Here is a 23,438-nt window from a genome sequence, read left to right as displayed (position 1 = left end):
AAACTTCCAGATTAAAATGAATGTCTAAAAATATTATTTCATGGTACAACTTAGCATCGGAATCTGATACAGAGGCTATCACCTAAGAAGCAAATTGCTAGACAAAGGCTGCAGGTAAAGGCCTCTACAATGGAAAGCGTAAACATTAATTGTATCATACTGGAAACTGTCAGATCAGTTACAGAAGTCTCTAGCAGATTGTGAAGTTGTACAGGAAACAGACTCTTTTCCTAATATTATATCCTAACACTTTCGGGTAATTCAGTTAAAAAATGTTTTTATATGGTTAGGAAAATAGCTATAACAATATACCATACACTGTAAATATACTATATCCAGTTTGTTGTTGTTATTGTTGTTGTTGTTGTTAATTAGTTAAATTTATTGGATGCTTTTTCTTCCCACAGGCAACTCAAAGCATCTTTACAAAAACAAAAAAAAGCATACGTTCAATTAAAACCAATTAAAACAAGAAAACCCAATATATATGCCAGTATTTATTTATGTATTCATACTGATTCTGTTCAGTTTCATTTGTATTTCAACATAAACCATTTTTAATGTCATTCAAATACTTGATAATCTGAAAAATATGGTGTGTACCAGCTCTCAGTATAACTGGAGCCTAACCACAAATACCTGACGGTAAGATTGCAGACAATGATTTAGTACGTCACAATGAGCAACTGGTTTTTGCAAGCCCAAGTACCTTATTCAACAGTCAATTTTATCCAGGAGTCTGGAAAACAAACGCAAGGAAGATTAGCTAATGTAACAATACACCAAACGGTCATGCTTTTGCAAATATTTGTGTCTTGTAGGATGTTTTCTAAATCAACATTTTTTTATTTTACAAGTGGTCATATTTGTGTTTATATTTTCACTAGTTCATCAAAATGTACTTCCAAGTGCAATCTTGTAAACAAGTTACTAACTGGCATCATTGTACATATTTCAAAACCAAGCCCACTCATGTCAAATGTTGGATCTTAGGGGTGCAACAATTTAGCCAACAAATTTTATTAAATGGGACAGAAAAGGGGACAAATTTCTCATGTCATCCCGGTAATTAGATGTGCTGCGCTACAGGGAAGGAAATAATATCATCCTTCAAAAACAGAGGATTTGGTTGTCCATTCACCACTTTTGTTTTGATACCAGGACATTTGTGCGGATTACCAAGTTCCGTTTATGGCCAAGGCTGCTGACATAATCTTCCTGGCTTGGAATGTCACGACATCTATATTCCAGACTCTTTAGAGGCAGGGGATAAAAACCTTAGACACATGACAGAATTTAACCTCAAGGAACCACAAAGCACATTTACCTTCACCTGCAGCCCTTGAAGGTAGCGAAGGGCCCCAAAGGCCAAATCCTGCAATGTTATAATCAACCACTTAACTCTTCTCATACAAATGGAGGCAGGAAATACAACTGTCCTCCCAGGAAATATATACCCTGATGGTTCCAATAACACTAATACAGAGCCACAAAGGCTACCATTCACCCTGGGCTCCTTGGGGAGGAAAGGCACGATACAAATTTATTTAATTTAATTACATATAGTTTTATTACTAAATTTAGAAAATCCTATATATACTCACTTACCTGGGAGCCAACTCCCTTGGACTCAGGATGAGTTCAGCTGTTATGCTTTCTCATTTTCTTCATTTCCTTTTTCTTCATTTCCTTTCCAAATACAAAAACATATACCTTCGCATGTATAGTAAAGGTAAAGGTACCCCTGCCCGTACGGGCCAGTCTTGCCAGACTCTGGGGTTGTGCGCCCATCTCACTCAAGAGGCCGGGGGCCAGCGCTGTCCGGAGACACTTCCGGGTCACGTGGCCAGCGTGACATCGCTGCTCTGGCGAGCCAGAGCCGCACACGGAAACGCCGTTTACCTTCCCGCTAGTAAGCGGTCCCTATTTATCTACTTGCACCCGGGAGTGCTTTCAAACTGCTAGGTTGGCAGGCGCTGGGACCAAGCAACGGGAGCGCACCCCGCCGCGGGGATTCGAACCGCCGACCTTTCGATCGGCAAGCCCTAGGCGCTGAGGCTTTTACCCACAGCGCCACCCGCGTCCCCTTCGCATGTATACACATGCGTATATTGAAGGTGTGAAAGGCTCTTTTCTGTGAGGTTTGCGCGTGTGTTTTCTAATGCTGCCTTTTAAAGCAACAAAAAAGTCCTCCGGGGCAATTCACAAGTAATATCAAAAGATGTTAGAATACATGCTTGATTTTAAAGCAGAAATCTAACCAGCTAAAATATAGAAATTATGAATGTAGGGTAGAATTCAGAACCTTTGCACACATCAAACTCACAGGAAGAGCACATCTAGGGACAATGCAGTTATGGTATCTCATATGCTATTTAAGCACTTTTAAAAAAAAAAAAATTATTAACGATTTTATTGGGTTACAAAAGTATGTGCTATGTATCTCTCTCTCTCTCTCTCTTTTCCAAGTAACATTTTTTACAGATCTGTTTCATTTGTTGAGACATTAGGAAGAAGAGGGGGAAAGAGGTGGAGGGGGAGGAAGGTGAGTGGGGATGGGGTCAGGTGGTGATGTTTCTATTATACTTAAAATATGTGGGGGTTTGTGTCAGCGTCGCTTGTGCGGGTTCTCTGCTATTCACTTGTGTTCGTTTGGTGGCAAAAGAGGTTGGGGTTGGCCTAGGGTGTGGTTGCTTGTGATTGGCTATGGTGATCTTTGTTTTCATGTGTGAGTGGGTGGGTGGGTGGGTGTTTTGGATCAGGTTTGCCATATTGATTTGTATGCTGTCGGTGGATTTTTGTCATTGTCTTGCTGGGCTGCGTATGTGATCACTGAAGAGCTGAAATGCAGACTAATTCAATCACTAGTATTGGTACCCAAGACCATCTAAGTAAAGGCAGACATTTTATTCTTTGAACTGCCCTGAGATCTTATGATGAAAGGTGGAATTATTATTATTATTATTATTATTATTATTATTATTATTCCACCTTTATTATTATTCCACCATTATTAATAATAATAATGGGACGCGGGTGGCGCTGTGGGTAAAAGCCTCAGCGCCTAGGGCTTGCCGATCGAAAGGTCGGCGATTCGAATCCCCGCGGCGGGGTGCGCTCCCGTTGTTCGGTCCCAGCGCCTGCCAACCTAGCAGTTTGAAAGCACCCCCGGGTGCAAGTAGATAAATAGGGACCGCTTACTAGCGGGAAGGTAAACGGCGTTTCCGTGTGCGGCTCTGGCTTGCCAGATGCAGCTTTGTCACGCTGGCCACGTGACCCGGAAGTGTCTCCGGACAGCACTGGCCCCCGGCCTCTTGAGTGAGATGGGCGCACAACCCTGAGTCTGTCAAGACTGGCCCGTACGGGCAGGGGTACCTTTACCTTAATAATAATAATAATAATAATAATGCAGATACTTTTGTCCATTTACTGTATTTATTTTTCCCGATTTGAACTATAAAATGGTGATTTTCTTGAGTAAAAAATGAGAGTACCCCTAAACATTTTAGAAAAAAAGCACTGGATGAGACACATTTTACACCATCCTAGTTGCCCACCACAAGGCTGAACTGAAGCTACAATAGCAGCTCTCAAGATGCAGGCAGAAGTCCCCACCCACGTGTGTGTGTGTGTGTGTGTGTGTGTGTGCGCGCGCGCACACGTGTGTTGCCAGTCAAAAGTGGACAACAATGGGCTGGAGGTGGATTGCTTGTTTTCTGGTTCACTATCTCAGGCTCCAGCTGCTTGCAAGGAGGAAATCAGTCCACGGCGTCTAAGGGAATCCAACTTGTACAGCTGGAGCCCTTTCAGTCAGTGTCCCTCCGGGCCCCAAGCACACCATCCAGGGCTGGATTTAGCTTTGATGAGGCCCTAAGCTACTGAAGGTAATGGGGGCCCTTTATATGTCCAGCTGTCCTTGGTCAACAACAAATTGTCGCTGTTTCTTGTGTTGAATATATGCTATATGGTAATTTATGGACCTAATAGGTATCTAAAACTATTTGCATATAACAAATAGGAGCCTACACAACACAAAACACTGTTCCTGTATGTAAGTTTCATTTTATTTGTTTTTTATCTTATATTTTCGAAATGTACATCCAGGTGATTTTTTTTGGGGGGGGGGGCCAAGAGAATGGGGCCCTAAGCTATAGCTTGTTTAGCTTATACGTAAACCCGGCACCGACGCCATCCCTCGCTCTCCCGCGTGCCAGGCACATGGCAAGGCGCCACCGCCTCGGGAAAGGCTGGCTGGGTTTAAGGCCTCCAAGCGACCCCCGGCCCCGCGAAAACAAATGTTGGGGGGGGGCTTTGCTTTGCTTCAGAGCTGGGGAGAGGAGAAATAAATGCCAGGCGAGGCCCCCCGAGCAGCGCGGGAAACGAGTGGAGCCGGAGAGCGCACCTGCCCCGCTTCTCGGGCGCTTCCCGCGCGCGGCAGCTGCCGCCTCTTCAGAAGCGCCAGCTGCCAAGGGCTCCGGCCCACCCGGGGCTCCTCCGCGCCCTCCCTCTCCCCACGCCCCCACCCCACTCCGGCGGGTCAGCCGCCTTCCCAGGCCACCCAGGAGGCGGCCGAGGTCTTGCCACCAGTGCTCATGCGCCTGGGCAGGGTTTAAAGCCAGCGCGCGCGGTCCCCTCGACGCGCAGCGCTGGTCCAGGCAGACATCCCTGCGGCCGTGGCTGCTTCTCCTCCAGCATCACTCGCTGCCCGCCCGCCTGCCTTTCGCCTCAGCAGGGGCGGCCCAAAGAGAGGCGCGCTTTCTTCTTTTTCGCGACTCTCTCAATTTCCCCGGCGCTGCGTATTCCAAAGGGCGCGACCATTCCACCGGTTGCGAGAACCCGAGGTAAAATAGGTTTGCCTCCCCCCCGTCGCTATTATCCGTTGGCGCCAATCAGGAGCCAAGAGCGACTGCTACCCCCCCTCACCCAAAAAGATGGTCTCCCCCTCCATCTCCTCCAGTGTGGGGAGGTGGGAGGGGGCGCGTGCGTGAAGAAGAGCTCCTCTGATTAACCCTGTCGGGGCTGACTCTGTGCCTTCTCCTTTTCCTAGGTGCAGCCATGGCTCCGGTCCTGCTCTTCCTGGGTGGGTATTTTTAACTCGTGCTGGATCCCGGACCTGGGTTGGGGTAGGGGTTCGGAGAGAGGCTTTCTCACATGATTTCCCCTCGGGGGAGGGGGGCTCTTCACCACAAGCCCCCGTGCCTCCTCTGCTCAGCATCAGTCTGCTTTCCCCCTCGGGACTCCCTTTGACGACCCCGCTCTCCTCTCTTGATGGCAGGTGTCGTCTTTCTAGCCAGCCCTGCGAAGGCCGAAGAGAGCTCGGGTGAGTTAAGAAAAAATGGGGGGGGGGTCCTTTCTCAGTTGCAAATAAGTTTGCTGCGCGGGGTGCATGAACAGGTGCATGCGGAAGCTGTACATGATGCATGCAGAAATGTTGTCTTGGGAGATCTTGCCATTTCCACGCGGAGAGGGACAGGATTGCTTCACAACCTCCTTCCCCTGCAAGAAACTGTCTGTAGTCCATGATTAGGATTTCCGGAATGTATTTTTAAGTGTCCTCCTATTCCTGCATTGCAGAGGGTTGGACTAGATGATCCTTGCATAGCTGTCAACTTTTCACTTTTCTTGCGAGGAATCCTATTCGGAATAAGGGGATTTCCCTTTAAAAAAGGGAAACGTTGACAGCTATGGACCTTTGGGGTCCTTTCCAACTCTTATGAGTCTATGATTTCATGGTTCTACACCCAGTAAAGACGAATTTCTATGTAATCAGTCAATGCCTTTCGATAATCTGTAGCTTTATTTTTCTTCATCCTAATTTGAACTTCTGTTAGTGATAGGTAAAGTACATACTTATTTAAGGGCTAAATGGCAAAGATAGCTTAACACCCTTCCCTGTTAACATGCATGATCAAATATTTTCATCCTGTAAGAGAATATAGACGAATATGAGTGTGTGTGTGTGTGTGTGTGTGTATGAATGAATGTTTTGAGTAAGGCAAAACTCTGTCCGTTTGCATCTTTTTCAAAGCTAAACATGAATACTTACACTTTTATATAAAGTCGGAGTCTAATGGGGCTGTGATACCCTATGGAACAGCAGGTGTATTTATCAACAGTTTTAAAAAGCAACTATGGAGTCCTGATATCCCTTCTCTCACCCATGCCCTTATAGTTGTGGTATCAGAAACTGCTTTTGGAAACTTCCCTGATTTTCAAAACGTATTAGTTTCCTTGCTGGGATATTTGAAAGGAGAAAAGCACGCAATCTGCTGCATGCACAGATCTAGTGAAGAAACTAGAAGGCCTCAAACAGGTGCTCTGGGAAATGAAAACAGACTTAAGTCCAAAACATTTCAACATGTTGCTCCAATTGCTTGGACTCCTGTGGTCTGCTTAAACTGCAATCCTACACACATTTACTGGAGAGTAAATCTTATGGAACTCAGTGGGACTTATGAGTAAATATGCTTACAGTTGTGTTAGTTTTCCTTCCGCTGGAATCTTCTGTCTGATAACAATGAGATGTGACTAGCTCCATTGGTAGAGCATGAGACGCTTAATCTCAGGGTAGTGAGTTCAAGGCCCGCATGGTGTGAAAAGATTCCTGCATTGCTGGGGGTTGGAACGGATGACCCTTGTGGTCCCTTCCAACTATACAATTCTATGATTCTATGTGTTGGACTTGTTTGTCATAATAAATGTTCGTTTTTAAAGCACCTGTTTCATTCCTTGCTTCTTCTTGTTGTTTGTTGTTGTTTTACTCTCTGGCACTGCTCTTTTTTCTTCTCCTGAGCAGAACTAGTGGCAAAACTATTGTGGTCCAGGTGTTGCATTTGTGACTTGGAAAAAGTTATGTTTGTGAGTCTAAAGATGACTACTGTAGCACTCTAAGTTTAATACCACTATTACTGTACAGTGAACTTCAAACTCAAAACTTCTCAGGATAAAAAAATTGCAATATTACTTGTGTCTAAGGTTAATATGGAAATTGCCCATGTATAAATAGCAGGAGCAGATTTTTTTTTGACATTTTTATGGCAAGCAGAAAATAATTGTGTTCACTATAGGCTACCACCAAAGCCCCTGTTAATTTGGTTTTCTAGATGACAATAGGATTGATTTCCTTGTGGATTATTTAGGTCATAGCAACACACAGCAGTAGCTCTAGAAAAAGTTACTGGAGAAGGATAGAGGAAGTTGTGCATTGAGTAAATTCTCACTTGAACCTTATCACCAGTGATGAAGTGTGCAAGACTATTGATCAAATAAATACGTGTTTTCAGTTAATTATTATTTATTATTTAATTTATCTGTCACCTTACACGAAAAAGCCTCTAAGTGACTTACGACAGGATGAAAACCTAGAATGTTCCAGTGTGAATAATAGCTGTAGATTGTGTGAGATACTGAGAAGCATCCAATGGCATAGCTGAATATACTTTACATTTAAGAACATCTGAATATTACATGGCTGTAAGAAATAATAAATAATGGTCAAAGCTGCTTACTATTTTGGACTCAATGCAAAGATTATTGGAACAAGTGCGAAGGGAAAATGTGTTACACACAATTATATTTCTAAGAAATGGAATTTTACTACCAATGTTAAGAAGAACAGGAGAACCCAAAGAAGCTACGCACCTCCGTTAAAGGGCACTATTCAGACAATAAACAAAATAAATGGATCCGCTGATACTGAAGAAATGAAAATTCTTTTGATTAAGGATCATGTTTCCAGTGAAGAATTAATTAATATCATTAAACAGAAATGGAGATGAAAACAGCCATGTGTATTTCTAAGCTCCATCAGCACTGGAAGGAGAACACAGAACTCTTTCCAAAAAGGTGAGTGAGGTTTTTGGTGTATTTTTGTAAGCAAAGTCTGAGGATTTGACCTTTGACAATGGAAAAGCTCATCAGTTGTAGGAGTTGGCAAACCCATAAAGGACCTAAGCAAGATTGTTACAAAGGTTTCTTGTACTGTAGATATCTGGAGAAAGCAGCTATGTAAACTCAAGAATGCTTTCTTTCTCCTTTTATACAAGTAGAATGAAGTCTAAAAAAGAGGTAGTGACTCTGGAAGAACGTATTGGAAAAGAAAGACCAAAGGTGTCAAAATAAGAACAAAAAGGTTGTGTATAATAGCAGTAGTATCTTAAATATAGCTGGAAATTATATTGGAAAGGTATTTGACCTGCTGCTTGTGCCATGACTTCCTTGGACGTTAAAATCAAAATATACTTCTTGAACCTTTGTCCCATTCAAAGTTATTATAAGGCTTTGGAGAGAGTACACTGCATTGGATATCTGTTAGTAACAGTTGTCTGTGATACTCATTTTTTGCTCTGTAAGGGGAACATAGGTAGCATAATGCAAATTTGAACCATTTTTATATTTCTGGCAATAACTTGAACACTATGGTCTGAGATATGGCTATTTTACATAATAACATAAGAGGAGTCTTCCTTGGTTAGCACAAAGGCCTGTCAAGTCCAAAATTCTGATCAGCTTCTCACAGTGGCCAGCCAGATGCTTATGGGAACTCTGTTCAATTTCAGGCGTCTTTTAATAACTGTATTCTTCAAACAAGCCTTTCAAACCTGAGATTCTTTGCCACTTCTGCTGCTTCTTTTTACACTTCTATTGTTATTAGGTTGCCGTGTCATATTTTATATGAGAGTGTGGTTTAGAACTATGTAAATAAAATAAATATAAACAAATATCTCCACAAGGAAAACATGAATGCAATAGGTCTCTCTGGGTGGCGCTGTGGGTTAAACCACAGAGCCTAGGACTTGCCTATCAGAAGGTCGGTGGTTCGAATCCTCGCGACGGGGTGAGCTCCCGTTGCTCGGTCCCTGCTCCTGCCAACCTAGCAGTTCGAAAGCACGTCAAAAGTACAAGTAGATAAATAGGTACCACTCCAGTGGGAAGGTAAACGGTGTTTCCGTGCGCTGCTCTGGTTCGGCAGAAGCGGCTTAGTCATGCTGGCCACCTGACCTGGAAGCTGTACGCTGGCTCCCTCGGCCAATAAAGCGAGATGATCGCCACAACCCCAGAGTCGTCTGCGACTGGACCTAATGGTCAGGGGTCCCTTTACTTTTTTATTCATGATCCCCAGCAATTGGTATTCAGAGGAATGCTGCCTCTGATTCTGGAGGTAGTGTAGTCATCAAGCTACAGGTTACTAAGGCGCTGATAACCTTGTCCTCCTTCGATGACTAATCCCCTTTTAAAGGCATTCAGATTGGTGGCCATGGCTATAAATATAGCAATAAACCATAATAAATCAATCAGTGAGGTGGAGAATAATGAAATGGCCATGGAACTTAGTGACAATTATCTGCAGCATAGTGACTACTGTGGGCTGGATGAAGGACCAAAAAGTTGATTTTAACTTTGGTTTTAATATCCAGGAAAATTATAGCACAACTATTGTATCAAATACCTTTTGAAATATAATTTTCAGCAGTAATTGCATATGTAGCAGTAAGCTTTTTTGTGGTGCTCTATACACATCTGTGCATTTCTAGATGTTGCATATCTACTTGGTGTTATCAAAATTCTGTGCTGATCATATGTAAAGGTCACTGTGAATATGATTACCATTCAGAACTTCACATACAGCCTCAAGAGATAGATGCAAATATGCAGCCCCAGAAGCTGCGTCTTTTTACATTGCCTCCAACCTCAGTGGATCAAGGTGGTAATTGTCTTACAAGAAATTTTCATGAATCCTATAAACATGTTTAAAAACTTTCTTTTTCTTTTATAGGTTCAACAGAGAAAACTTATATTGTTCTACAAATACTGCAATTCTACAGTTAACTTTTGAACACACTTATGAGACTGCCCTGTAATTTAAAAAAAATGGAAATAAAACAGAAATAAATTTGTTTCTATTAATGAGTTATACTAAACTGGTGTGTTTCTGTGCTGTATGGAAGAATGTAGATTTTACCCTTCTTTAGTCTTGTATCCCTTATTTCAGTAAAAATGCATAAGAGTGCAATAAAAAGAGGTGAGATAACTTTTCAGTACTTTATAATGAATAACCCAATAACCAAACATAACGATAAACCAATCTACCATGGCTTAGCTAGATTTGTGTAGACTTTTTTAAAGCACAAAAGGGAATGGAATGCTGGATTTCCTTTAGTCGCTTGTCAAAATGTAGCCCCTATAATTTGGATTTTTAAATTGATCTCCTAAATCTAAAACTGATTTCCACACCAAATTATTGCACAAAATAGAATAGCACTATAGTACTAATATAATTAACATAAGTGAAAAATTCCCAAATGTGAATTTACGGTAATTAATTCAAAACAGAAACAGAATTGCTAAACCACAGAAGAATGAATGGAAAATTAGTGCAAGATCATTTATAACCCAGCCCGATGATTTGTTATGCCACTACACAATTAGCAAGACATACCAAAAGCCACAAAGTAATTGAAAACATGTCACACCACTTTGCAGTGACCTGGTGTCACAATCCAAAACAACACAGATAGTCCACACATGTAGACAAATATATTTCCCATCTTTGAATATGAAGAGTCTTACTAGTGCACATGGAACCAATGTTATTCGTAGCAAGTAAAGCTAACGTGAATTCCAGGGAGTCAGTGGAAAGTAACTGACCTGCCGCATTTTCAATAGTCTGCAAACACATGGCTAATAAAAAAGGATATCCTGCCAAGGGCCTGTCACAAACTTTGAGAATCCTGGCAGCAAGCAGTGCCAAAGACCCATGGGCTTATGTGAAGATTAAACCAATACAAGATTTCGCTAATGCCCTGCTATGAGGTTAAAATGACAAATTAACATCAAAGAGAACACCCTGGCTTCTCATTGCAAGGGCAGGCTAGGTGAACAACAATAAGTGTTATTGCATTGCACTTCAGTGTTCTGACTTGTGAATGCGAACTAGTCCTGAAAACAGTAATTTGAGGTAGGTAAAATTCATCAATAGCTAATGTGTCCAGTGACACACACACACAAACTAATGCTCTGTTTTCAAATTCAAAGGAGGCAAATAATTGCTAAGTGGTAAGGAATTGGGGATGATGAAACAAAAGAACTGTACTGTTAGTGCTCTGATGATGCAAATGCGGCCTATTAGACAGTATGTTGCTGTTACATTTAAGCTGCCCTCAAGTCAGCTGTCTGAGGAAAGAACTGTGTGGCAGGAGTCGCCTTGTCCTCCATCTGCTTAAACATTGCCATGCTCTTGGACATGATGTGGGGGTGAAGAGTACTTCAAAACTGCCACTGACATCAGCCATAACTTTGAGAACTGTCACTTTAAGGACTTGTTCCTGAGCTTGCTTTACCCTCCTCCCTCCCACTCCTTTTTCCCTGTGTGTCATGTCGTTTTAGACTTCAAGCCTGAGGGCAGGGGCTGCCTTAGAGATGATTTTTGTAGGCCACTCTTGAGAGCATTTTGGCTAAAGGGTGAGGTACAAATGCCGTAAGTAAATAAAATATATGAATTTACACTTAATGATGTATTCATAGAGGTAGACTGGCTGCGCTGCAATTGAATACTAATTTTTCTGTTAGGCTTTATGTTTTATATGCCTTCTCTTTATTTTCCTCTGCAGTCCTGTCAGCTGTCTCATGCTTTACCAGAGGACTGGATCTCAGAAAAAATAATATAGATGTCCTCTGCCCATCGGACTGTCCTATATGGCAATTCCAAGTCTATGGGAATGTTGCTTACGCCTCCCTTTCCAGCGTTTGTGGAGCTGCCGTTCACAGGTAAGCCTGATTATCAACAGTTCAGTGAAAATTAGGGGTCAATTTCCCATGCTGTTGTTGTTATTAATTGCATTTCTTACTCATCCTTCACCATAAGGCCTCAGGGTGGGCTATAACATTATAAAAACACAACTTTAAAATCAATTAAAAATGGTGTTGGTTGTTGGCTATGTAGCCTACATAGTTCTATTTCAGGACATAGTCTGCAAGCACATGACATGTCAACTGTGCTCAGGCCTGGAACTGAGCGATAGAAGCCGCTTGGGAACCTGTGCATGGCACTCCATCATGGAAGAAATGAAAGATTTAACTATAAGAAATAGATGTCTCTAACCTCTAGCTTTTCTCATACTTTAAAAATAATATCGCATTAAGTTTGTTAGCTCTGCCCAAATGAAAATGTTTTTGGAGAGTACATGCAGTCATTTTCCAGCTATGTCCAAATGCAGCCTCCCATGGCTTCTCATGACAGGGATGGTGGCAATAGAAAGTGTCTCAAAAAGTTATGTGCCAGGTTCTGCCTTTGAGTATTTGTAAACTGGTTTCTCTTGGGCAGTAGTCTTTTGGAAATGGTGCTGCTCAAGAGCGATGGTGAAAGGTTTTTAATGAGTTTGGAACCTGGCATAATGCATTGTCTTGCAGCCATGTACAAATAGTCTGTGGAAAAATGTCCGCTAATGAGTGGATGCCAATAGCAAGGCATTCCTCGCTTTGGATGCATGTTACTGCTATTCTCAAGAGGTGCTTCAAGATGTTTTGCACAACTCAGTAGAATAAAAAATATGCTTGCAAAAGAGAAACTTCCATCTTTTTTTGCCTATGCAGCAAGCCATAATTGGAGCCAGTGTTCAGTCCTGGAACTTGTTTGCTGGGATAGGGCTCAGCCCTGGCACATTACAGAAATAGATATGTTTGTGTGCATTGCGATTTAAGAACACAATAATAATAATATTTAAGCTCCTTCCTCTCTCTGTGTGCGGATGTGTGCATGTATAACACAGTCAAGGTGTTAGGGAGGGATGTACCCCTTTCATCTGATCTCTGGACCTTATGTCTTCATGTCTCTTTCTTAAGCTGTTTCAGCTGGAATATATTATCCCAATAATGACACAGAAATAATATTTTGCCCCGATTGGGCTCATGGGCAACCCAACGTTCTGGTTTGGAGCAGAAGTGGGATTTGCACATTGCTAACTGAACAGACTTTGTGCAAATCCTCTTTTTGGAGCAGGGTGGAACTGAAAAAATTAAGAGCAGAGGAAATATATAAGCCAGTGGTAGAGAACCTCTGACCTGCAGGTCTGATTAGACATGTTAGGATGCTGAGATTGGCCCCCACAGCCCTATTGGGTGAACCTCAACCACCTTTCCTACACCCGACATCATATAACATCAGACGTGAGAAAGCTAAAGCTGGCAAATAACTGAAATGCTAAGGGTGTGCACCCAGTTTTTCCCTTTATGGTGGCAGTTTGAAGTTTCAATCATCTGATGTCATATCATATCAGGAGATTGACAGGTAAGTAGCCCCACTCACTTGTCAAAGTGGCTCATGAAGAGTTGGCCATTTCTAGATCTGTCCTCCAGCCAGAAGTGATTCCAGATGTGATTCTCCGCTATTGATTTAAGCAGATAAACATGCATGTGCTTTACAAAAAAGCATGTACTTTACTGAAAAGCTTCCAGTGTTGAGACTCTGCAGATGCATTTCAGCAGCTCATGTTTCCTTAGCCAGCAGGAGAACAGACCTTCAGCAGTAACTACTTTGGCTATCAGTGAAAAGACTGTGACTATCTTCCTTGCACTTAACTAGCAGTTCTTTTCTTCAGAGAAACCGTTAGCTTCTCGCTATTACCAGTCATTAGCCCAGATAGATTCTAAATGAGGGACGGGAGTCTGTAACTTTCTGGATGGGAGAACAACTCCCATCATGGGAGTTTGTTAGCCGCCCTGAGCAAAGCTTTGGCTGGGGAGGATGGGATATAAATAAAAAATTATTATTATTATTATTATTATTATTATTATTATTATTATGGGCCAAACCGTCTAGGGCAGGCTTCCTCAACCTCAGCCCTCCAGATGTTTTTGGCCTACAACTCCCATGATCCCTAGCTAGCAGGACCAGTGGTCAGGGATGAAGGGAACTGTAGTCTCAAAACATCTGGAGAGCCAAGGTTGAGGAAGCCTGGTCTAGGGCAGTTGGGAATTGAAATCCAACAGCATCTGGATCACAGGTTCATTACCCCATTCTGTTAAACAAACAAACAAACAAATATTTCCCCCTGTCTCCTGAGGGTTATCTACAGACAAATATTTTTCATACAGAAAAAAGAACTAACCCGGACAATTTTAGGCATTTATGCTGCCCTTATGTGGCCCGAAAAGCCACAGAAGGGGCTATGCTTATTGAGCTAGGAAGCCAGCTCCCTCTTTGCACAATGGAAATAAATCATTTCTAATGATGCACATCTTAGCTATAAATTCCAAAGATTTAAAACTTTCCAAAAAGACTAAAACACTCACTACATCATCTTAGATTCTTTTCAAGGAATGTATGATATCAGGCGTATGACCAAGAGAAGAACTGTGGTTTTGTTGCTCTTTAAAGAGACACACTAAATCCTTTTGCTTAATTGGGGGGGGGGGTATTACCAAAGTGTATTTTATCTACCAACCCTCTGAGTCTTCTGACATAGCATAATAATATGGAAGCAAGGCTAGGTGTGTGGAGCTACAAATCAATGGCAGAGTCCATACAGCAAGTCCCAGCTACAGTTCCTAGCCATTAAAAGTAGCAGGGTTGAGCAAGACCCCGCCCTGGGGTCTTCATATGTTCATATATTCAAAAGGAATGCCTATTTCCCAGGCCACATAACCTCTCCCCAGGCCACATGCCTCACCAACCAATAATAATAATAATAATAATAATAATAATAATAATAATAATAATATATCAGGCCAGGTAGGGGGCGGGACCACCCTGCCCACACAATAGGGGGAGGATCTTACCTGTCTATCTTCCCTAAATGGGGGTGGGAGTGTAGCAGTGACCCATGCCCCCCTTCTCTTTGAGGCGGCAAAACCAGGAGGCTTTGACCATATGCCTAGAGGTTGTCATTGCTCTCCCCTGTGACGGCGGCTTAACGGGGGCAGGCTCTCTCTGCTTGAGCATATGTTCTCCAGAGCCAGCCCACCCCCCCCCACACACACACACTCTGGATAACCCCATAGCACGTTGTCTTGATTCGTTATTCCACACGGGGGCCGGCCAGGGTTTGGGGGATCTCGCCTGTCCACGCAAAGAGTAATGTGATGCCATTGGCATGTTCTCAGTACTAGCATCCACTCAACCAAAATTTGCAATTCTACTAGTTGGTTGTGAGGACTGGCACTGTATTTGCTTCCTTTAGTAGCTTTTTACACCAAACTCCTTAAGTCCCAAACTCAGTTTGAAAGTTTGGCATGATACATAAGGTAAGAGAAAGTGTCTGCAAAACAGTTGTACCAATGCTATTTCTTGCAGGCATTCACATTGTATTACTGTATCACAGCCAATGGCAGTATGAAAAAGTATATAATACTTCAAAGGTCAAAACAAGATAGAAATGGCAAATGGTGAAGACAAGAAGAGGAACTGATTTCAGCCACTTCAAGTTAAGGAGAAAAAGGGAGCGAAAAGAACAAGAACAATATTTATCTGATAATCTGTCTTCCCTGACCCTAGATTCCAATAGATTTATTATTTTGCATTCCAGTCATTAACCACAGAGAATACCATTGTAGTTAATTGCACGCAAAATGTTTTCATATATTTAATTGCCATATTTTGGGTTTTCTGCTTAGACCCAGGAGGTCTGCATTTCGCTTTCCATTTAATGCACATGTGGTTTCCCCATCTGTATTGTCAGAAAGCAAAGTAATAGCATCATGGTGTGCCATTTGGATCTCAGATGAGACATTTTCCTTTGGATTTCTGGACTGAGTAATGCATGTGCAGTTCTTGTAAGGACAGCACCTCAACTCTTCTCTTTTTTATTTTTTATCTCCATCACAGTGGAACATTGTAGTTAAAGACTAATAACAATTCTCCTTCACTTTGACATGTTTTTTCCTGTCTTCGCATGGCAACATCATCTCTGTCAACTTGTATGGACATTGTTCTGGCATCGTTTTGTCCTCCCTGGACAATTATGCTGAGCTGATCATTATATTACTTTGACAGCATTAAGCCCATTCAAGAGAACAGGGACTAGTTGGCAGCATCTCATCTGTGCACATATAGCTGATGTATACGGATAAGAGGGCTGTAGCTTGAAGTCAAAGCCTAGCAACAGTTAGGTGAATTCTAATTTCCAGAGAGGGAGCTGTGTGAGTCCACTGCAGCAAAAACAACCACGGTGAGTCTTGTGGTACCTTAAAGGCTTAACCAATGTATTATGCAATAAATTGTTATGGACTTCAGTCCTCTTGGGATAATATCCAATGAAGTGGACTTTAGTCCATGAAAACAAATTCTAACATCTCTGAAAATTGTTTTCTTCAGTAGAAGACCTAGATAATTTATTTTTGTTTTCCTTCTACTATTGTGCTTAAGCATAAGTCCTTCCACAGATGTTAGCAATCGGCTTTAAAATGAAATCTATGCTAAGAATGCAGATGCTCTTTGTGACAAGGTCATGTATACTGGCCAGAATTTAAGGCACAATCTGAATCAAGCTAAAACACTTTAAAGTGCCATTGATTTTAGTGGCAGAGACTTAAAGTCCACATTTATATCAACTGTGCTTTTCCATGCTTAACTCTGAATAGGCTGCCTCCTTATTTTTTTAAAAATATATATAGTAGGATCTTTAGTCTTTAGGTAAAGGTAAAGGGACTCCTGACCATTAGGTCTAGTCATGACCGACTCTGGGGTTGCAGCGCTCATCTCACTTTATTGGCCGAGGGAGCCGGCGTACAGCTTCTGGGTCATGTGACCAGCATGACTAAGCCACTTCTGGCGAACCAGAGCAGCGCACGGAAACGCTGTTTACCTTCCCGTCAGAGCGGTACCTACTTATCTACTTTGACGTGCTTTCAAACTGCTAAATTGGCAGGAATCTTTAGTCTTTAGTCATGCCCTATATCAGGTTTCCCCAACCTTGGGTCTCCAGGCATTGTTGGACCACAACCACTGCTATTCCTGACCATTGGCTATGCTGGCTGGTGATGGTGGAGGTTGTGTAATAGCTTATAAATGCCAAGATAAGATGTAAATGGAAAGTGACAAAGACAGAGTAGGCAACTGTTCTAGTAGCTTCAAGCTAAGAAGTAGAACTAGAGGCGGAAATGAGAGCAGTGTTTATTAGTCCAATAACGTAACTGGGGAAGGCTGCCCTAGATAAAAACCTAGGTGATGGCTCGTTGTGGCCACTCGGTGGTAAGAGGAATGTGTGCCACACAAATGTTTTGCTCCTCTCAGTTGTTATTAGACCTACATCAGAATGATACAGGTGCCATAATTTAAAGAAAAGTGTTGTTTCTGTTGCGCTGCTCTGTACAACTCAAAATAATTCATAGCCTTTCACCATCAGATGCTAGTCCAGTAAAAAAAAAAGTAGCCAGAACAATTGTCCTGAAGTATTATTTGCTCAGAAAATAGGAAAAGGCCATTGGTAGCTGCTCACTTATGGTTCTAGATTCAGGTAGGTAGCCGTGTTGGTCTGACACAGTCAAAATATTTTTAAAAAATTGTCTAGTAGCACCTTAGAGACCAACTAAGTTTGTTCTTGGTATAAACATAGAAAGTGTGCATGCACACGAAATCTTATACCAAGCACAAACTTAGTTGGTTTTTTTAAGGTGCTACTGGATGATTTTTTTATATATTTATACTCACACTCACCCAAGACAAGAAAATAATATCCCAGGCTGCATACACACTAACCTGTTTGTAGCATTGAAAATCCAGCTTTTCTCATTCTGTAATCATCTAAAATGATTCTAAATACTGCCTCCCACAAGGGTGGGTGTGGTTACTTGATATGCATTCTAAAACCCTCCCTTTGATTAGGTTATTCATGTAGTAAAGGGTAAAGGGACCCCTGACCATTAGGTCCAGTCGTGGCCGACTCTGGGGTTGCGGCGCTCATCTCGCTTTGTTGGCCGAGGGAGCCGGCGTACAGCTTCCGGGTCATGTGGCCAGCATGACTAAGCTGCTTCTGGCGAACCAGAGCAGCACACGGAAACACCGTTTACCTTCCTGCCGGAGCGGTACCTATTTATCTACTTACACTTTGACATGCTTTCGAACTGCTAGGTTGGCAGGAGCAGGGACCGAGCAGCGGGAGCTCACCCTGTCGCGGGGATTCAAACCGCCGACCTTCTGATCGGCAAGTCCTAGGCTCTGTGGTTTATTGAAGAAATGTTGGAGGGTATGCTCCCTGCACATGCCCCAGGTGAATGAAGAAGTGCCCATCCATAATGTCATTAGGGAGGTGTGAATACACCTTCCATTGCTAGGGAAATCTGTTTTCAAATGGACACACTGCGGGGTAATGCAAAATCAATCCACAACAAACCTTCGTTGTTGAATGAAACCAGTTTCTCAATAAGCACTTGTCTGGGGTAAGAAATATGCAATAGATCTAGTTTGTGTGTGGACTATATAGAAAAAACAAATGCTCGTTCTCTGTTGATTCTAGAATAAAATGTATGTATGCAACTTTAGAGTCCTGAAAGGGCAGTGATGCTTTGTTCCTTTTCCCTAAGGCTTTCTCTGTATTTCTCCATTCAGTATGTCATACTTTTCAGAGCCATACCTGTAGAATGTGATCTGCAGGATCATAAAATAATATTGTTATTAGCAGTGTGTAATAGTTATTAAAGGTAAGGGGACCATTAGTCATGGATGACTCTGGGGTTGCAGTGCTCACCTTGCTTTACTGGCCGAGGGAGCCGGCGTACAGCTTCCGGGTCATGTTGCCAGCATGACAGCCGCTTCTGGCGAACCAGAGCTGCGCACGGAAACGCCGTTTACCTTCCCGCCAGAACGGTACCTATTTATCTACGTGCACTTCGTGCTTTCGAACTGCTAGGTTGGCAGGAGCAGGGACCGAGCAACGGGAGCTCACCCCATCGTGAGGATTTGAACTGCCGACCTTCTGATCGGCAAGCTCTAGGCTCTGTGGTTTAACCCACAGCGCCACCCGCGTCCCATATAATAGTAATTAGCAGGGTTTAAAGAAACACAGTGACATCTCCAGGCTGTTCCTGTCAAGCAACTGGGGCACTTACAGGAAATGTGGTAACCATTAGGTAACTGGCAAAGTGAAGAGAGTGTTGGAAAATTATCAGGGTAATTCAAATAGATGTTGACGTGCTGAGTGGCAACAAGCCCAGGGCACAAATAGTGGAATGACATGGTGACAACAAAACCAGGGTTTATTGGAGGGAAGTTATTTGATGTTCTTTGAGGCAAATCCAAAAGATGTTCCAAAAGGGCCCCTCAGTGCTAAAAGAAGCAGAGATGTAGTGCATTTACATCACATAATGATAAGTCCATCCTATGTTGCCCACAGTATATAAAGGACAACATTCTAGTGATGACGGAAAAGCCAATAAAATCCAAGTAAGCCAATATAGTTAGATTTAAACCCATACAGTTCCACTGACCTCCAAGGAGATAATTTGCCAATCCTAATTCTGTTACTTTAAGGTAGGCCACAATAATTTCAGTGGGTGTGATCTGCTCGTCATTTTTACTAGACTGCCCATTAGGAAGCAGCTTTGATTGGTACGAATACATGTTAAAAAAGAAGAAGAGGGTGGAAAATCATAGATGTTCATAGAGAAATTCTCTATTGTGTTCATGGGGAGGGGATTTGAAACTATGGGAGTGGCTTGCCTAAGTCAATTTATTGACTTCATAACAGTTTATATTTGGCCCAGGCACTTCCTGATTTATATCCGAATTGTTTAGCCACTATGTTATGGTGACTATTTTACATGTTTGTTATCTCAAAGATCACACTTATTCAACGACAGCAAGCCAAGATAGCTGTGGTGTTAAACAAGAATTTAATGCATAATCCAGAATTTTGCTGGAACATCAAAGTAGTATTACTGTTTCAGCAGATTAAAGTTAATTGAATATACGTGTGTTTGTAGCTATAAAACATAATCCTTCATTTCCTGGGAATGCTGATGAAAGTTGTGTAGGCTGAATTTTCCATGTGGTGAGTTTTTCATCCTTTGATCTAAATTAATATGATGGTAAAATGTTTATGTTCCCCACATTAGTAGAAATATGTGGTTGAACTACAGGTAACTTATATGAGCAGGAGCAATCCTTCTAACGGGACAGGGGAGAACTGAAGGCAGAAAATCCAAAATATGAGAGCATGGCAGCAGGATGGAAGGGAGGTCAGAGATTAGTTTTTCCTTTTTCCTTTTCCTTTTCTTTGTTTTTAATTGGTTGGGATTCTTTTTTGTTTTCTGATTCTGAGATTTCCCTCCCATTCTTTTCAGTGTGTCAGGGGTGATATATTCTCACCACCTCCACCCCATTTGAGAGATGGTGTTGGGGGAATGGGAAAGTTTTGGATTCAAGTCTTCCCATAGTCTACCCTCATCTCTCCTGGCTCACCCCTGTTTTGCTGCTACCAATATTGGAGCTCTAATACAGGATTGGCAAGTTAAAGGCTGCAGAGGTTTCTGCAGTGACTAGTAGAGGCCTTTAGAGGCTGGATCTCCCCTCTGGGGTTCGACTTCCCTCTCCACCCTTGGAGAGACATCCTACTAAGAACTATAGAAATGTTCCCCAATAGTGGTTGTATCAGGAATTCAAATCTATTTCCTATTTTCCTGAATGATTGTATAAGGGTGATTTTCATATTTCACTCTTACTCTTCCTTCTGCTATTCTATTATCCTCCATTCTAACTTTTATTTTCCTCTAGCTGTAACTGCTCCAAACAAATATTATTTATATTACTTTTGTACTACAGTAATAGGACATTCATGAGTGGGAGGATTTCATTTGACATTGATAGCCAGCTCTTATGAACTAGCATGCTGAGTAAATGTCACCAATCACTTAAGAAGCATGAAGGATGTGTAGTCAAGAATTATTTATTGCTGTCCTACCAAGTTGATTTATAAATATTTGAAACAGAAATCCCCTTTCAGAGAGCCATTTTATCATCTATTTTTGGCAGAAAAGATGGAAGATTTTGGAAGTTAGCATTACAAAGTAGAATAGCTTGGGTTACGTCTCTGCAGCCACAGTCCTGTTTTGCTTCTCACCAGTTGTGATTGGTGGCTGGAAAAAGGTGGATATGGCCTCAGTTGCTCATGCTTTGGTTATATCCCCGTTGGACTATTGTGGGAAAGCAAACTGTGGGTTAGGAACTATTATTTGTCCATATTGTTGCCGAAAAGATGTGTGTGGAAGCAAAGTGATCAGCTCATATTGCACCCATCCAGCGTCAATTGTACCAGTTCCAAATATGCTTACAGGCTCTACTTAAAAGTTATTGACCTTTTAAAGACTTGGGTTATCCAAAATTCTGCTTACACACAAAGAAGCCATACCACTTGGGAGCAGGCCATTAAGGAGTGCTGCAAGTTATGTATCCAACTAAAGCTGTTACAAACCTCAAAAGTTTATCAGCTAATCTAAGGAGACAAATTTGTACCCTTGGCAGTTATATTTTAAACTATAACAGCAGTTACTTCTCAAATCAGTCCTGGGGACACTTCACACATTTTGCTGCGTTTATACTAAATGTATTGATAAGATGTCTGAGTTCTACTGAACTTGCTCCCAGGTAAGTGTGTATAGTATTATAGCCGAAAGCAACTGTTCAGTAAATCCGAAATGTTTCCTAGGAAGCACATTGCATTGCACTGAGTTGAGTTTGCTTCTTAGTCACTATGTTTCAAGCCAACCTGAAAATACATAAACTTTATTTATTTCCCTCTTAATCTTAGTGATTGGAACTAGCCCATGCAAGAAGGCATTGCAGCCATCTTGCAAAATTGATCAGGCTCGTAGTTCTTCTCCACAGTGTGAATTGGTCTTGGTTGCATGTAGTTATACAAATGTGTATCTGAAAATCTTATTTTGGTACAGAGGGGTGATCACCAGTAAAGGTGGGCCTGTCAGAGTGCAAATATTGCCAGGGCAAGAGAACTACCTTGCAATCTATGCCAATGGAATCCAGTCTCAAGCACTCGCTAGATGGTCATCATCATTCTCAGTTTCCAGTAAGTGCATGTTCAAGTGTTATTATTTTGCCAAGTGAGTTTTGAAAGTATCAGCATGGAAGAAACTGGCTGGCTCATTATTATTTTTTCTGTTGGTTTACTTTTCTATTTTTAAGAGTAGCAAACCACCGTGCTGCTCCTCTTGTGTGATGTGATAAAGAATTTCAGACAAACCTAATGTACAAAATCAGCAGGCATCAAATGATGCCTTGTTGAGTCAAGGTTTTTCCTCCAGGGAGCCTCCTAAATATTTTAGGCTGCCGTGAAAAATATGTGAAGCATATGCAACTGTCAAAACATTGGCTTTGCCTTGAAAAAACTGATGCCAGGAATAATGTACATATTATTCCTGGACAGTTATGCAACACATAACATGAATAATGACTTCAGAACTACCAAAGCAGTAAGTTCTACTCAATAGGCCATAGGATGTGAGAGATCTTCATAAATGCACTCATTTACATTTGGTTCCTGATCTTTATTTGAGATGCTGCACTCTGCATGGTCATTCTCAGTCTCAGGGCTTTGGGCTTATATTTGCTCATGGGCCATTGAAAAGATAATACTTAGTTTACAGAGTCACCAGACTGTAAACTGAGAAACTGGTGCCCTGTTTGCAGTCCAGGCTATGTTTCTGATGAAACTAGAAGTTGAAATATTTTAAGTAAATTAGCATTCTGTTCTTGTCAGTCACTTGTTTCTCCCTTTCTCTCTCTCTCTCTCTCTATATATATATATATATTAGTTAACATTATTGGCTTCCATCAATAATGACTTACATCAAATAATCATCAATATAAAAACAAAGTAAAAAAACTTTGGGGCATGAGTCATCGGTATGATAAAAAAGTACTTCACAGTATAGTTAACTGGGGGAAATATTCTTGTCATCTGTAGGGTTTTCCATTTTACTTTCTGTCTGCCACTGCTCTGGAGTTAGTTTACTTTAGTATTATGCAACCTCATTTTAGGCTGGAGCATAGGCAGGAAGACTCTTTGCATCTAAATGCCTTATCTATTGTACTAGCTCCTAGGAGTCTCCTTCTCAGTGAGATCCAGTGGCTTGAGGTGTTGACTTTTTGCAGTTTCTTTTATTAGGTAAAACTGAGCGTGTACAACCTGTTTTACCATAATGCAATTTGACAGAAATGCAGTAAGCTTAATTTATTTTTCAATGTGGTAACAGGACCCATGAGTGCTGCACTTGAAGCTGTTGGGCGGCCAATTTCAACAGCACGCCCACCCACAGGTAAGATGTTTCTTTCAAAATATGTTCTTACTGATCAGATTATATATATATATATATATATATATAGTGTGTGTGTGTGTGTGTGTGTGTGTGTGTGAAAGAGAGAGAGAGAGAGAGAGAGAGAGAGAGAGAGAGAGACCTAGAAGCACAGCATGCAGGGAGATATAGTGTGTCTG

General features: G+C 41.8%; 1 protein-coding gene across 1 annotated transcript in view; it reads left to right on the top strand.

The window, feature by feature from the left end:
* Nucleotides 1–4,715: 4,715 nt before the first annotated feature.
* The window catches only part of COCH (cochlin), a 33,002-nt gene continuing 14,279 nt past the window's right edge, over nt 4,716–23,438 (top strand). The window contains exons 1-6 of the mRNA XM_028721386.2: nt 4,716–4,841; nt 5,048–5,080; nt 5,276–5,320; nt 11,610–11,766; nt 21,880–22,013; nt 23,200–23,262. Of these exons, the coding sequence (XP_028577219.2) occupies nt 5,056–5,080; nt 5,276–5,320; nt 11,610–11,766; nt 21,880–22,013; nt 23,200–23,262 (424 nt within the window). The 5' untranslated portion in view covers nt 4,716–4,841; nt 5,048–5,055. The remainder of the gene's footprint in view (nt 4,842–5,047; nt 5,081–5,275; nt 5,321–11,609; nt 11,767–21,879; nt 22,014–23,199; nt 23,263–23,438) is intronic.

This window comes from Podarcis muralis, chromosome 1 (assembly GCF_964188315.1).
Source record: "Podarcis muralis chromosome 1, rPodMur119.hap1.1, whole genome shotgun sequence".
NCBI lineage: Eukaryota > Metazoa > Chordata > Lepidosauria > Squamata > Lacertidae > Podarcis > Podarcis muralis.
Note: the sequence above shows the minus strand (reverse complement) of the source record. Positions and strands in the feature narration are given on the sequence as shown.